Source organism: Lepidochelys kempii, chromosome 1 (genome assembly GCF_965140265.1).
Source record: "Lepidochelys kempii isolate rLepKem1 chromosome 1, rLepKem1.hap2, whole genome shotgun sequence".
Lineage (NCBI taxonomy): Eukaryota > Metazoa > Chordata > Testudines > Cheloniidae > Lepidochelys > Lepidochelys kempii.
The window spans coordinates 336420682-336435799 of NC_133256.1; the positions used below are offsets into that span (position 1 = coordinate 336420682).

The window sequence follows — 15118 nt, forward strand, 5'->3', positions numbered from 1 at the left end:
ATTAAATAATATCACTTTTTAAAAAGAATGAATAAGGACATTGTTTTATCTTTTCCTTCTATTTATTTATAGGCATTTCTATTGCACTCATGGCCATCGTGTCTGAGCGCCTATGAAAACCGAAAGGCAGTTTTGAAGTACAGTATATAAATACTCTCACTGGAAAATTGTACAAATTGCGCCTTGTATGTACTGATTAATACAATTACTAACCAATGCCAATATTATTTTCACTACATCTTTGCCTAGAAAGCGATCCCCATTCGACTTCAGTAAATCAAGGATAACTTCACTGAAACCAAAGTTAAGGTTTCAGTTGAGGTACCCTGGAGTCACATCAGTGGATCAGAGCTCAGAATCTGGCCCATGAACCAGATTAGCCCTTTTTAAATGTAATGATCACTTACTTATAGTTAAACTTTCTTGTCTTTGCTTTACTGTTAATGCAGATAATTTATATTACACTGTACATGAATAGTTACCCACCAGTTCTTTATACCCTGATTATTATCTGCTAACAAGAGCTATTCCATTTGATAAATCACATTCAAAATTGTCCATGAAATCTCAATTAAGTACTGATTGCCTTTGATTGAAGAATAATTTGCTACTAAAGGAATGCAGTGATAAATCAGCATTTTACCTTCAATTTATGTGTCTGAGGTACAAATTGATTAATTTATTTTAAAAAGCCTAAATTAACATTACATTGACTCTGTTCTCTCCCTTCCCCCTCCTCCGATGCACAGGTGTTTTTCACAGGTAATTCACAGCAGTATTAATTAGATTTGTTTATGGCATTTCCTCCTTGCATCACTGGGATCTTGTTAGACGATATCTACACGAGCACTTACGTTGGCAAAACTTTTGTCGCTCATGGGTTTGAAAAAAATCACCCCCCTCAGCGACATAAGTTTTGCTGGCCTAAGCGATTGTATGCACAGTGCTATAGCTACTGCTGATTGATGAGCTGCTTTTATTATGTCGACAGGAGAGCTCTGACCCATCGGCATAACACGGCATAACATATGCCGCTGTAAGCTTGTACGTGTAGACATGGCCTTAGATTTCTAAGGCTATGTCTACACTAGAAAGCTTACAGTGGCATAGCTGTACTGATGCACTTGCGCTGCTGTCAGATCTCTTCTGTAGCCCTCTACGCTGATGAGAGAGAGCTCTCTCGTCAACATAAACCACCCACAACAAGCAGCAGTAGCTATGTGGGTGAGAGAAGCTCTTCTGCAGCATAGCGCCGTACATACTACCACTTATGCCTATGCATGCATCTTTGAAAACATATCCATAGTATTTGCAGGTGGACGTTTGCATTAATAAAATGTTGCTTGAGCAAACCTGCCCAAAATGTGTAATTGCACAAAAATACACATTGTTCATGCCCAATGTGTATTGTGAGGTGGGAATCCTCTCCGAGACCTTTGGGAAATGTTAGACCTAAAAGTGCTTAATAAAAGAGTCTAGCTGTGTAGGAAATACAAGGCAGTGATATTTTCCTCCTTTTCTTCTGGCGGTGTCATTTAGCTGTATGATTTACCACAATTTCTTTTTGCTATAATAAGATGTTAATTTAATGTCGTCATATTCTAAGGATGCACTCAGGCTACATGCTAACAAGAAGGAGAGTGATTCGCAAGCCAACACAAGATTTGGGAGCAATCATTTACTCAGTTTCTGCCGTCTTTCACACACACGAGTTGTCCTTGCACTGCAAGGTCCTACTGACTTGACTTCCTGTGGAGCTTTGAATAGAACTTAAAGCCAGTACCCTACTGGAAGATGGTTGCCGTACAACCACCTGTCCTCCCTGGGAACATATCCCTTCTGTGGTGCCCAATGAGTGAACTGCTCCATTAGTGCAGAAAGATGCAGATTGTACTCCCTGTGCTCAGGGGAGTGAATCAGATCCACTAAAAGGTCATATAAACCCTATTTTAAAAGGCTATTTGGCCTTTTCCAAATGACATTGTTCTGGTGGTGACCTTCTGGGCCCTACCGTATTGCAAGGTATCCTTGCCCTTTGGGTTTTTGTTTGGTTTAGTTTTTTGCTGTGTACAAAGAAGTAGCATAGTAAGTGTTGAGTAGCTGCAATGGCACATAAAGATGACAATCTGTATAATTATTTGACTTGCCTTTTAATGTGCTCATTCACTGGTTACTTTTATTTCAGTAAAATAAACTGTTCTTAGAGTGATTGCTTGTATAGATTCCAATTAGGTGTGTCCACGCCACGTGCACAGTCGTCGGAATGTTTTTTCCCGTAGCAGCACCCGTCGGGTTGGCTGTGGAGCCCCCGGGCATGATGTCTTCATGGCGCTCAATATATGACCCTGTCGACCCGGTGCCTCCTCAGTTCCTTCTTACCGCCAGTGATGGTCGTTAGAACTGTGGCATCTTGCTTTGCAAGCTCTCCATGTTTCCCTAGCTTCTCTTTCAGACTGTATTGTGTAGTAGTTCAGTTCTTAGTTTGTTCTTAGCTATTGTAGTTCTAGTTAGTAGTTAGTTAGCTGTTGGGCTGGAGGGTTTACCCTTCACCCTGACTGTGTTCTCTTTGTGGGACTTACATGCCTAAGTCCCAGGGGTTCAAGCCCTGCAAGTCCTGTAACAAGCCCATGCCAACGGGCGACCCTCATGACGCTTGTTTAAAGTGTCTGGGGAAGCACATCAGTCAGAAGAGTGCAGGATTTGTGAGGGCTTTTGTCCCCGAACCAAGGAGGAGTGGGACTTTAGTTTGAAACAGCTCCTTATGAAGGCAGCACTTAGACCACAACCCACATCGGCACGGCAGGACCCAGTCCTCCCCCCTCCCCCATCCCTCTTCAGGGACCCGTCTCATGAGCATCTCCTTATCCAGGAGATGCAGGCGCTCCTTGCCATAGGAGTGGTGGAGGAGGTTCCTCACTGGCAAGGAATTCTATTCCTGCTATTTCCTAATCCCCAAAGCCAAAGGGGGTCTCAGACTCATTCTAGGCCTGCAAGGACTCAAGTTCATGGTAAAGTTGAAATTCTGCATAGTTTCCCTCAATATAATTATCCCTTCTCTGGATCCAGGAGACTGATTCTCCACCCTCAACATGAAAGATGCATACTTTCACATAGTGATTCTCCCTGCTCACAGACATTTTTTCAGGTTTCTGATTGACCAAAAACATTATCAGTTCACAGTCCTTCCCTTCGGCCCGTTGACAGCCCCACAAGTGTTCACCAAGTGCACGTCAGTGGTAGCAACCTTCTTCTGAAGGAGGCAGATGCAGGTATACCCTTACTTTGAAGATTGGGTGCTCAGGGAGCATACCAGAGAACAGGTGGAGTCACAGGTCTGTCTGGCCATATCCACGTTCGAGAGACTGGGTTTCCTCCTCAACATGAACAAGTCCACCTTGTCTCCGACCCAGAGGATAGAGTTTGTCGGAGCCCCAATTCCAAGCCATGGCAAGCATCATTCCATGCATGAGAGAATACCTGACCGCTACAGCAAGGAATTGCCTCAGTCTCCTTGGTCACATGGCGGCCTGCACACACGTGGTCCAACATGCCAGGCTGAGACTCAGATCTCTGCAGACGTGGCTCACTTCGACATATCGCCCGGGGTGCGACAGCCTGGGACTAGTGGTCACAGTGACATAGCAGGTGCTAGAGTCACTCCAGTGGTGGCTTGATGCTCAAATAGTCTGTAAAGGAGTCCCCTTCAGCAGCCCTCAGCTGTCCTTGTCTCTAGTTAAGGATGCATCAGCAATAGGTTGGGGTGCACATCTGGGATATCTGCGAATGCAGGGCCTCTGGTCACAGGATGAGCTTTTTATCCATATCAATATCAAGGAGCTCAGAGCAGTGTGATTCACATGCCAGGCCTTTCAGTCTTGTCTGCAAGTCCAGCCACATGGCCGTCATGACCGACAATACCACTGCAATGTTTTAAATCAACAAGCGTGGTGGAACCTGGTCCTCGCCCTCTGTCAGGAGGCTCTCAGTCTGTGGGAATTCTGTATAGCCCACTCCATTCACCTGGAAGCATCATATCTGCCAGGAGCCCAGAACTTACTGGCAGACCACCTCAGCAGGTCCTTCCACAGCCAGTCTATCTGGCTAGACTTTACTCCATCTTCCAGAGGTGCGGGTTTCCCCAGGTCGACCTTTTCACCACTCAGAGCAACAGGAAGTGCCCAGTTTTTTTTCCTTCCAGAAAAGCAGCCCGGGCTCAATCGCAGACACATTCCTGCTACCCTGGGGAGGCCGTCTGCGCTACGCCTTTCCCCCGATCACTCTTGTGCACAAGGTCCTGCTCAAGGTCCGCAGAAACGGGGCAAAGATCATAGAATCATAGAATATCAGGGTTGGAAGGGACCTCAGGAGGTCATCTAGTCCAAGCCCCTGCTCAAAGCAGGACCAATCCCCAATTAAATCATCCCAGCCAGGGCTTTGTCAAGCCTGACCTTAAAAACTTCTAAGGAAGGAGATTTTACCACCTCCCTAGGTAACGCATTCCAGTGTTTCACCACCCTCCTGGTGAAAAAGTTTTTCCTAATATCCAACCTAAACCTCCCCCACTGCAACTTGAGACCATTACACTTTGTCCTGTCCTCTTCTACCACTGAGAATAGTCTAGAACCATCCTCTTTGGAACCACCTCTCAGGTAGTTGAAAGCAACTATCAAATCCCCCCTCATTCTTCTCTTCTGCAGACTAAACAATCCCAGTTCCCTCAGCCTCTCCTCATAAGTCATGTGTTCCAGACCCCTAATCATTTTTGTTGCACTCCGCTGGACTCTCTCCAATTTATCCACATCCTTCTTGTAGTGTGGGGCCCAAAACTGGACACAGTACTCCAGATGAGGCCTCACTAATGTCGAATAGAGGGGGACGATCACGTCCCTCGATCTGCTGGCTATGCCCCTACTTATACATCCCAAAATGCCATTGGCCTTCTTGGCAACAAAGACACACTGCTGACTCATCCAGCTTCTCGTCCACTGTCACCCCAGGTCCTTTTCCGCAGAACTGCTGCCTAGCCATTCGGTCCCTAGTCTGTAGCGGTGCATTGGATTCTTCCGTCCTAAGTGCAGGACCCTGCACTTATCTTTGTTGAACCTCATCAGATTTCTTTTGGCCCAATCCTCCAATTTGTCTAGGTCCCTCTGTATCCTGTCCCTACCTGCCACCGTATCTACCACTCCTCCTAGTTTAGTATCATCCGCAAATTTGCTGAGAGTGCAATCCACACCATCCTCCAGATCATTTATGAAGCTATATGAACAAAACCGGCCCCAGGACAGACCCTTGGGGCACTCCACTTGATACCGGCTGCCATCCAGACATGGAGCCATTGATCACTACCCATTGAGCCCGACAATCTAGCCAACTTTCTACCCACCTTATAGTGGTAGTAGTATCCAGCCCATACTTCTTTAACTTGCTGACAAGAATACTGTGGGAGAAATACTGTGTCAAAAGCTTTGCTAAAGTCAAAAAACAATATATCCACTGCTTTCCCTTCATCCACAGAACCAGTAATCTCATCATAGAAGGCGATTAGATTAGTCAGGCATGACCTTCCTTTGATGAATCCATGCTGACTGTTCCTGATCACTTTCCTCTCATGTAAGTGCTTCAGGATTGATTCCTTGAGGACCTGCTCCATAATTTTTCCAGGGACTGAGGTGAGGGTGACTGGCCTGTAGTTCCCAGGATCCTCCTTCTTCCCTTTTTTAAAGATTGGCACTACATTAGGCTTTTTCCAGTCGTCCGGGACTTCCCCCTATTGCCATGAGTTTTCAAAGATAATGGCCAATGGCTCTGCAATCACAGCTGCCAACTCCTTTAGCACTCTCGGATGCAACGCATCCGGCCCCATGGACTTGTGCACATCCAGCTTTTCTAAATAGTCCCGAACCACTTCTTTCTCCACAGAGGGCTGGCCATGTACTCCCCATGCTGTGTTGCCCAGCGCAGTAGTCTGGGAGCTGACCTTGTTCGTGAAGACAGAGGCAAAAAAAGCATTGAGTACATTAGCTTTTTCCACATCCTCTGTCACTAGGTTGCCTCCCTCATTCAGTAAGGGGCCCACACTTTCCTTGGCTTTCTTCTTGTTGCCAACATACCTGAAGAAACCTTTCTTGTTACTCTTAACATCTCTTGCTAGCTGCAGCTCCAGGTGCGATTTGGCCCTCCTGATTTCATTCCTACATGCCCGAGCAACATTTTTATACTCTTCGCTGGTCATTTGTCCAGTCTTCCACATCTTGTAAGCTTCTTCTCTATGTTTAAGATCCGCAAGGATTTCACTGTTAAGCCAAGCTGGTCGCCTGCCATATTTACTATTCTTTCGACACATCGGGATGGTTTGTCCCTGTAACCTCAATAGGGATTCTTTGAAATACAGCCAGCTCTCCTGGACTCCTTTCCCCCTCATGTTATTCCCCCAGGGGATCCTACGCATCAGTTCCCTGAGGGAGTCAAAGTCTGCTTTCCTGAAGTCCAGGGTCCGTATTCTGCTGCTTACCTTTCTTCCCTGTGTCAGGATCCTGAACTCGACCAACTCATGGTCACTGCCTCCCAGATTCCCATCCACTTTTGCTTCCCCTACTAATTCTTCCCCGTTTGTGAGCAGCAGGTCAAGAAGAAAAGCTCTCCCCCTAGTTGGTTCCTCCAGCACTTGCACCAGGAAATTGTCCCCTACATTTTCCAAAAACTTCCTGGATTGTCTGTGCACCGCTGTAGTGCTCTCCCAGCAGATATCAGGGTGATTGAAGTCGCCCATGAGAACCAGGGTGTGGTGGCACCAGCATGGCACCAGTATAGCCTCAACAACACCGGCACACCACGCTTCTGGATCTGTCGGTCGACACTCCGATCACGTTGCCGCTCCTCCCCGACTTGATCACTCAGGACCACGGTCATCTTCGTCACCCAGACCTCCGGTCCCTCCTCCTTGTGGCCTGGAAGCTTCATGGCTGAATCCTATGGAGCTCCTGTGCTCGGAGCAGGTAAGGGAGGTCTTACTCTGCAGCAGAAAGCCCTCCACGAGGACCACATATCAGGCGAAGTGGAAGAGGTTCACTTGCCGGTGTGACCAGCGTCATATGCCCCCACTTCAGGCACCATTACCTCTTATTCTGGAGTACATTCTGCATCTGAAATAGCAAGGCCTCGGAGTGTCATCCATAAAGATATACCTAGTGGCTTTCTCGGCTTTCCACCCCGGAGCCTCTGGACGCTCCGTCTTCGCCAACCCCATGGTTGGATGGTTCCTCAAGGGTCTGGACCAGCTACATCCCCAGATTAGACAGCCTGTTCCTGCGTGGGACCTTAATTTGGTCTGCTCCGTTGGTGACTTGGTCCCTTCTCTACCTATCGTAGAAGGTGGCCTTCCTAATTGCCATCACATCAGCAAAAAGTGTGTCTGAGTTAAAGGCCCTTACCTCCAACCTACCTTACACAGTTTTCCACAAGAACATGGTGCAGCTCAGCCCTCACCCGGCCCTCTCTGCCTAAAATGGCATCACATTTCCATACTAGCCAAGACCTATTCCTGCTTGTTCTTTTGTCCGAAGCCTCATACCAGGAGCCATGAGCAGAGGCTGCACTCCTTGGATGTTTGACAAGCATTAGCCTTCTATATTGAATGCACCAAGCCATTCAGGAAATTGAACCAGTTGTTCATAGCAGTGGCTGACCGCATGAAAGGCCTACCAGTCTCATCTCAAAGAATATCTTCCTGGATCACGTCCTGCATCCACACATGCTACAAGCTGGCCAAGACACCAGCCCAGGCACTTACTGCACACTCCACAAGGGCACAGGCCTCATCGGTGGCATTCCTGGCCCAGGTCCCAATCCAAGAAATCTGCAGGGCAGCAACTTGGTCCTCCGTTCATACGGTACCTCTCATTACGCTATTGTCCAGCATGCCAGAGATGATGCCGCTTTTGTCAGAGCGGTGCTCCAATCTGCGATTCCATAACTCTGACCCCACCGCCTAGGTAAGGCTTGGGAGTCACCTAATTGGAATCGATATGAGCAATCACTCGAAGAAGAAAAAACGGTTACTCACCTTCTCGTAACTGTTGTTCTTCAAGATGTGCTGCTCATATCCATCCCAAACCCACCCGCCTTCCCCTCTGTCAGAGTAACCAGCAAGAAGAAACTGAGGAGGTGCCGGGTCAGCAGGGTCATATATTGAGTGCCATGAAGGCACCACTCTAGGGGGTTCCACAGCCAACCCAACGGGTGCTGCTAGGGGGAAAACTTCCCTACGACTGTGCACGCGGCACACACACACCTGATTGGAATGGATATGAGCAACACATCTCGAAGAACAACAGTTACGAGAAGGTGAGTAACCGTTTTTTATCATGACTCCTGGGTAAGCTTCATGGACGTGATCACTAAGTGACAATGAAGCTTGCTGGATGTGCACGTAGCACAACATGTGTGAACACTATTTTAATTAAAATATTTGTTTTCCTTTGGTAGCCAGAAGTGCAACTTGCTGAAGGCTTTGATGTCTTTATGCCCAAATCTCAGCTGGACTCTATATTGTCAAACTATACTCGCTCAGGAAGCCTGCTGTTTAGAAAGCTGGTGTGTGCATTTTTTGATGACAAGACCTTGGCTAACTCTTTACCCAATGGCAAGAGGAAAAGAGGACTCAATGACAACCGAAAAGGACTAGACCAAAATATTGTGGGTGCAATAAAAGGTATATTTCTGCTTTGTTTCCTGTATATACATATCTCCATCCTTAGCTGAGAATATGCTCTAGTCATTGAGTAATGCCAGGACCTTAGAATCCTTGACATTTGGGTCAGAAAAATGTGCATTCTTCTTTTTATAATTTTTCCATTATTTCTGATTAAGCTAGAGGCTCATGCCTAGGTCCCCAGCCCCTGAAGACATGTGATGAGATAAGAATCTCAATTTAAAATTTTTTTTTCTGGCCTTCATGGATGTAAAGAAAAACACTTGATATCCATTTTGAGTCAGAAGACAGCCTGAAACAATTGCTCCAACTAGAGAAATGCACTGCTCATTCATTAGATTGAAGCCTGCTGCCACTACATGGAGATGTGGGGTCATGGGAGAACTCTCCTGAGTTTTACCTTGGGTCCTGGATTGCCATAATTCTGCCTTGGTCCTTCCAGATCAGGGTAGAGGCACATTGGCAGGGTAGAATGGAAAAGCTTGCTGTGCACCTGACAGTGTCATATCTGGTCTATGAATAACTGGATTAGTAGTTTGTGGCTGGCAGTGAGGTGGGAAAGATCTTATTGAGGAAAATCTAGTAAAGGAAATGAGTTTTGTATCTAATTCTGATGTCAGTGAGGTTGTGGTCCTGCTTGTCTTGTGAGAGTGAGTTCCATAGTCTAGGTCAAGCTACTGTGAATGTTCTGTCCACCTCTGAGTTGTCTTCCCCCATTGACAATCAGTAGAATATAGCTGCAAGAGGAAATTATGGTCCAGGGCTTTGAGTATTAGGACAGAGACTCTGTATTCAACTTAATCAGGGATCTAGTGCAGAAAGGGGTGATCTGTGGTAAGTGGACAGGCTGCTACATTTTGTACCATCTGGAGCTTTTAAAGTACATGTGATTCATTCCTAGTTATGAGTGGCTATTAGCTAATCTGGAAGTTAAGAATATATGGACTATGGAGACCTGGGAGAAGGGTCAGAATCTGGGCCATTATAGCAGGGACAAGGGAGAGACAAGAGGAAACATAGAGGGGAAATCAAATCAGCGTCTTAGATATCTATATACTAATGCAAGAAGGATGGGGAATAAACAAGAAGAACTAGAAATGCTAGTGAATAAACACGACTATGACAGTTGCATCACAGAGACTTGGTGGGATAATACACATGACAGGAATATTGGTATAGAAAGGTACAGTTTGCTCAGGAAGGACAGGCAGGGGAGAAGGTGTTGCCTTGTATATCAAAGATGTATGCATTTGAACTGAGGCGGAGATGGAAGTAGGAGACAGACTTGTGGAAAGTTTCTGGGTAAGGATAAAAGGGGTAAAAACCAAGGGTGATGTCATGGTAGAGATCTACTACAGACCGTCTAACCAGGAAGAAGAAGCTGGATGAAGCTTTTTTTAAACAATTAACAAAATCATCCAAAGCACAGGACTTGGTGGTGATGGGGGACTTCAGCTACCCAGACATCTGTTGGGAAAATAACACAGTAAGGCACAGATTATTCAACAAGTTCTTGGAATGCATTGCAGACAATTTTTTATTTCAGAAGGTGGAGAAAGCAGCTATGGGAAAGCCTGTTCCAGATTTGATTTTGACAAATAAAGAGGAACTGGTTGAGAATTTGAAAGTGGAAGGCAGCCTGGATGAAAGTGATCATGAAATGATAGAGTTCATGATTCCAAGGCATGGTAGGAGGGAAAACAGCACAATAAACACAATGGATTTCAAAAAGGCAGACTTGAGCAAACTCAGAGATTTGGTAGGTAAGTTTCCATGGGAAGCAAGTCTAAGGGGAAAAATAGTTTGAGAGAGCTGGCAGTTTTTCAAAGAGATATTATTAAGGGCACATGAGCAAACTATCTTACTGTGTAGGAAAGATAGGAAGTCTGGAGAGAGACCACCCTGGTTTAGCCAGGAGATCTTCAATGATCTGAAACTCAAAAAAGAGTCCTACAAAAAGTGGCAACTAGGTCAAATTACAAAGGATGAATATAAACAAATAACACAAGTATGTAGGGACAAAATTAGACAGGTCAGGGCACAAAACTAGATTAAACTAGCTGTAGACCTAATGGGTAACAAGAAAATATTCTACAAATACATTCGAAACAAGAGGAAGACCAAGGACAGGGTAGGTCCATTACTCAGTGAGGGGGAACGGACAATAACAGAAAATGTAAATAGGGCAGAAGTGTTAAATTACTTTTTTTTGTTTCAGTTTTCACCAAAAAGTATAGGAGTGATTGGCAGTCAAACATAGTGAATGCGAGGGAAAATGAGGTAGGATCTGAGGGCTAAAATAAGGAAAGAACAAGTTAAAAATTACTTAGACAAGTTAGATGTTGTCATTTCACCAGGGCCTGATGAAATACGTCCTAGAATACTCAAGGAGCTGACTGAGGAGATATCTGAGCCATTAGCGATTTATCTTCGAAAACTCATGGAAGACAGGAGAGACTCCAGAGGACTGGAAGAGGGCAAATATAGTGCCAAATCTATAAAAAGGGGAATACGGACAACCGGGGGAATTACAGACCAGTCATCTTAACTTCAGTACCCAGAAAGATAATGGAGCAAATAATTTAAGTAATCAATTTGCAAACATCTAGAAGATAATAAAGTGCTAAGTAACAGTCAACATAGATTTGTGAAGAAAAAACATGTCAAACCAACCTAATAGCTTTCTTAGACAGAGTAACAAGCTTTGTGGATGGGGGAAGCAGTAGAAGTAGATGTTATATCTTGACTTTAGTAAGGCTTTTGATACTGTCTCGCATGACCTTCTCATAAATAAACTAGGGAAATGCAGCCTAGGTGGAGATACTATAAGGTGGGTGCATAAATGGTTGGCAAACCATTTCCAGAACGTAAATCAGCGGTTCACAGTAAAGCTTGAAGGGCATATCGAGTGGGGTCCTACAGGGATCGGTCCTTGGTCCGGTTCTGGTCAATATCTTCATCATTGATTTAAATAATGGCATAGAGACTACACTTATAAAATTTGCAAACAGTAGCAAGCTGGGAGGGGTTGCAAGTGCTTTGGAGGATCTGAACAAACTGGAGAAATGGTCTGAAATAAATAGGATGAACTTCAATAAGAAGAAACGCAAAGTACTCTACTTAAGAGGAACAATCAATTGCACATACAAAATAGGAAATGACCACCTAAGAAGAAGTACTGCAAAAGGGCTCTGGAGGTTATAGAGAATCGCAAGCTAAATATGAGTCAACAGTGTAACACTGTTGCAAAAAAAGCAAATATCATTCTGGGATGTATTAGCAGGAGTGTTGTAAGCAAGACACGAGAAGTCATTCTTCCACTCTACTCTGCGCTGATAAGGCCTCTACTGGAGTATTGTGTCCAGTTCTGGGTGCCACATTTCAGGAAAGACGTGGACATACTGGAGAAAGTCCAGAGGAAAGCAACAAAAGTAATTGAAGGTCTAAAAAGACATGAGCTATGAGGAAAGATTGAAAGAATTGGGTTCGTTTAGTCTGGAGAAGTGAAGACTAAGGAGGGACATAACAGTTTTCAAGTACATAAAAAGTTGTTAAAAGGAGGAGGCAGACAAAGTATCCTCTGTGCTCTCTGAGGATAGGACCAGAATCAATGCGCTTAAATTGCAGCAAGGGTGGTTTAGGTTGGACATTAGGAAAAACTTCCTAACTGTCAGGGTAGCTGGAACGAATTGATAGTTGGAAGCACTGGAACGAATTTCCTTCGGAGGTTGTGGAATCTCCGTCATTGGAGGTTTTTAATAACACATTAGACAAACACCTGTCAGGAATGGTCTAGTTATTACATAGTCCTGCCTTGAGTGCAGGGGACTGGACTAGAGGACCACTTGAGGTCTCTTCCAGTCCTACCCTTCTCTGATTCTGATTGTGACCATGTCTAAGTCCTGACTTATATTTCTGATGGAATCTCTGGTATTGACTCTGAACCTGGTTGTGGTTTTACTAGGTTTCGATTAGAAGGTTGATTTTAGATTGCCTAACTCAGGGGAAAAAATTGGTTATTTCATGATTTGTCCAGTGAGGGGTTTCTTACACACTCTCCTCTGAAGAATCTGGTACTGGCCCCTCTGCAAGAGACAGAATACTGGACTAGATGGACCACTGATCTGATCTGTAATGGCAGTTTCTATATAATGTTCATTGACTCAGTGCCTCCATTCACATCTTATTGATTCTTTTGTCCCAATGCATTGACAATATATTAGCTTTGAAAGGTCCCGTAGAGAATACTGTATTGCTGATAAACATTGGCATACAAGGAAAACTTATTTTTTTACATGGTATCCTTCATACAAGTCCCAAAAAGCTTTACAGGGCAAGTTGGTCATAAACTCGAGAGAACAGTAAGGTTTGAATATGAATTTTAAAATCTGCTGACATGGAGGAAAGGGAGCAGGGGACAGATATTTCCAGTAGGTGGGGCAGCACCATTGAAATAGCAAAACTCGCCCCACTGTAGAAAGCAGCGGTCACAAGCAGTTAAACAAAAATGACCACATTTCAGTTGAAAAGCCTGTGTTATAAACCCCTCAAAAATAGAATTTGTAATGGAAATAGAAATGTGTCTGTGGTGGTACTACTAGGCACTGGTATAATAAGAGGATTGCATTCACTGCATTTAGAGTATCAACCAAATGATAGTGCATGACCTTTGTCATGTTTCATTAGGGGAGTTCTTTCCTAGGGGCTAATGCAGCGAGTTGCCAAGGGTTGACACAGCATGGAACTTTACTCAGCCTGGCTCCAATAGCACTGGTTTCCCCGGAGGAGCTATGCTCTAAGACACTGTGGTTTCATTTATTCCAAGTAACGACTGAGCCAGTATGAAATCTCCACAAGAACAACATCACGTTGTTTGCATTATCATTGAGACATTACTCTACCAAACTCACAGATATTGTTTAGTGATGAGTTTTGTCCTTTTCCATGACATAGATACAGAAATGGAGAAAAAGCTACATTCATTGGAGAAATTAGCTGAGAACTTAAGGGCACACTGTCAACTTGAAAATCATTCTTCTGTCTGAAAACATTTTACCTACCATCATTACAAGTTATATATAAGATTTCTATACCTGAAAATGATTAGAGGAGAAATTCTCTCTTTCTACTTTGTCCACAGTTCGTGTAGCGACAATTTCACTGTTTTCCCTGTGTAGTCATTTCCTCCTGTTGTTTGTGTGTGTGTGTGTGTGTCTTTGTCTTTCACACAACATAGAGAAATCTTGTTTAAAAATAAGCAAACGTGATCGTAAAATCACAAAAATTGGCAGAGGAGTAGAAGCTGAAACTACTATCAACTTTTTTTAAATTTACTAGAATTCAAGTTGATGCCTGTTTCAAAGGACAGTGTAATCTTTCACCTCATAGACTCTCTGATATTGTAATCAGTTGATTATTATTACTTGTATTATTTGTATTATGGTAGTACCTAGGGATCCACAGGCATGGACCACGACCCCATTGTTCTAGGCACTGTACAAACACAGAACAAAAAGACAGTCCCTGATCCAAAAAGCTTTCAATTCATGCAAAGCTGACCACCGCATCTATGTGAGACCCTGCTGACATCTGTGGATTCCAGTTGGGCTACCCCATGCCCACATTGATCAGACTGCAGGATTGGGGCCATAGATTGTAAACAAACAGCTGTATATTGTGAATAGTGCCTTACATTATTAAAACTGAAATAATTTTTAAAATACATTATTTTTGACCCTTTATACTTATTTATTAATATTTTGAAGAGTGTGTGTGTGTGTATTTTATTTATATATATATATATATATAAAATCCTTCATATATCACTTATCCTCTTGGATTGTAAGCACTGTGAGCCAGAGACCATGTCTTCCTGTGTATTGCCCTAACATATTGATGCTCCAGATTTTGAGAGATCTGGCCACTACTGCAATAGTATTGTTAATCATAGTAATACTTTGACTATTTATGTTCTGATTTACTTTTGTCTCAGATGGACAATGAAAACAATTTGTCAGTTTCACCTTTGTTGATACTCAGTTTCATTTCTTGCTTTCAATGTTCAATGTGTTAGGGTTTGCAGACACAGCAGGGGAATGTTTTATCTGTTTGTCATTGGAATTACAATTTTTGAAAATATATCTAGTATTTTAGGCTCTGTAAAAGCTTGTTTTTTTACAAAATCGAAGTTTTGGACCTGATTGACATTGTCCCCTTTAAAGCAGTTTGTTTTTATATATGTTTATAAAAGTTCAGGGTCCTCTTCTATTTTGCCAATATGATAAATGCCCACTGAAGGTTTAGGACTTCTTCATATCTCCTGTTTGCTAGCAGCCTGACAGACAAGATCATGAGACCAGAAGGCCCAGGAGGAGACCTGCAGTTCTCCACTAATGCCAAAATGAA

The 15118-nt window shown here is 43.8% G+C and overlaps 1 protein-coding gene across 5 annotated transcripts in view; it reads left to right on the top strand.

Annotated features, from left to right (window-relative positions):
• Positions 1-15118, top strand: part of SEPHS1 (selenophosphate synthetase 1) — a 139947-nt gene that overhangs the window by 24416 nt on the left and 100413 nt on the right. For 2 of the 5 annotated variants that reach the window (XM_073328731.1, XM_073328730.1), the window contains exon 6: positions 8488-8713. The exons of the other annotated variants lie outside the window; for them this stretch is intronic. In XM_073328731.1, the coding sequence (XP_073184832.1) occupies positions 8488-8713 (226 nt within the window). The remainder of the gene's footprint in view (positions 1-8487; positions 8714-15118) is intronic. 5 annotated transcript variants of the gene reach the window in all.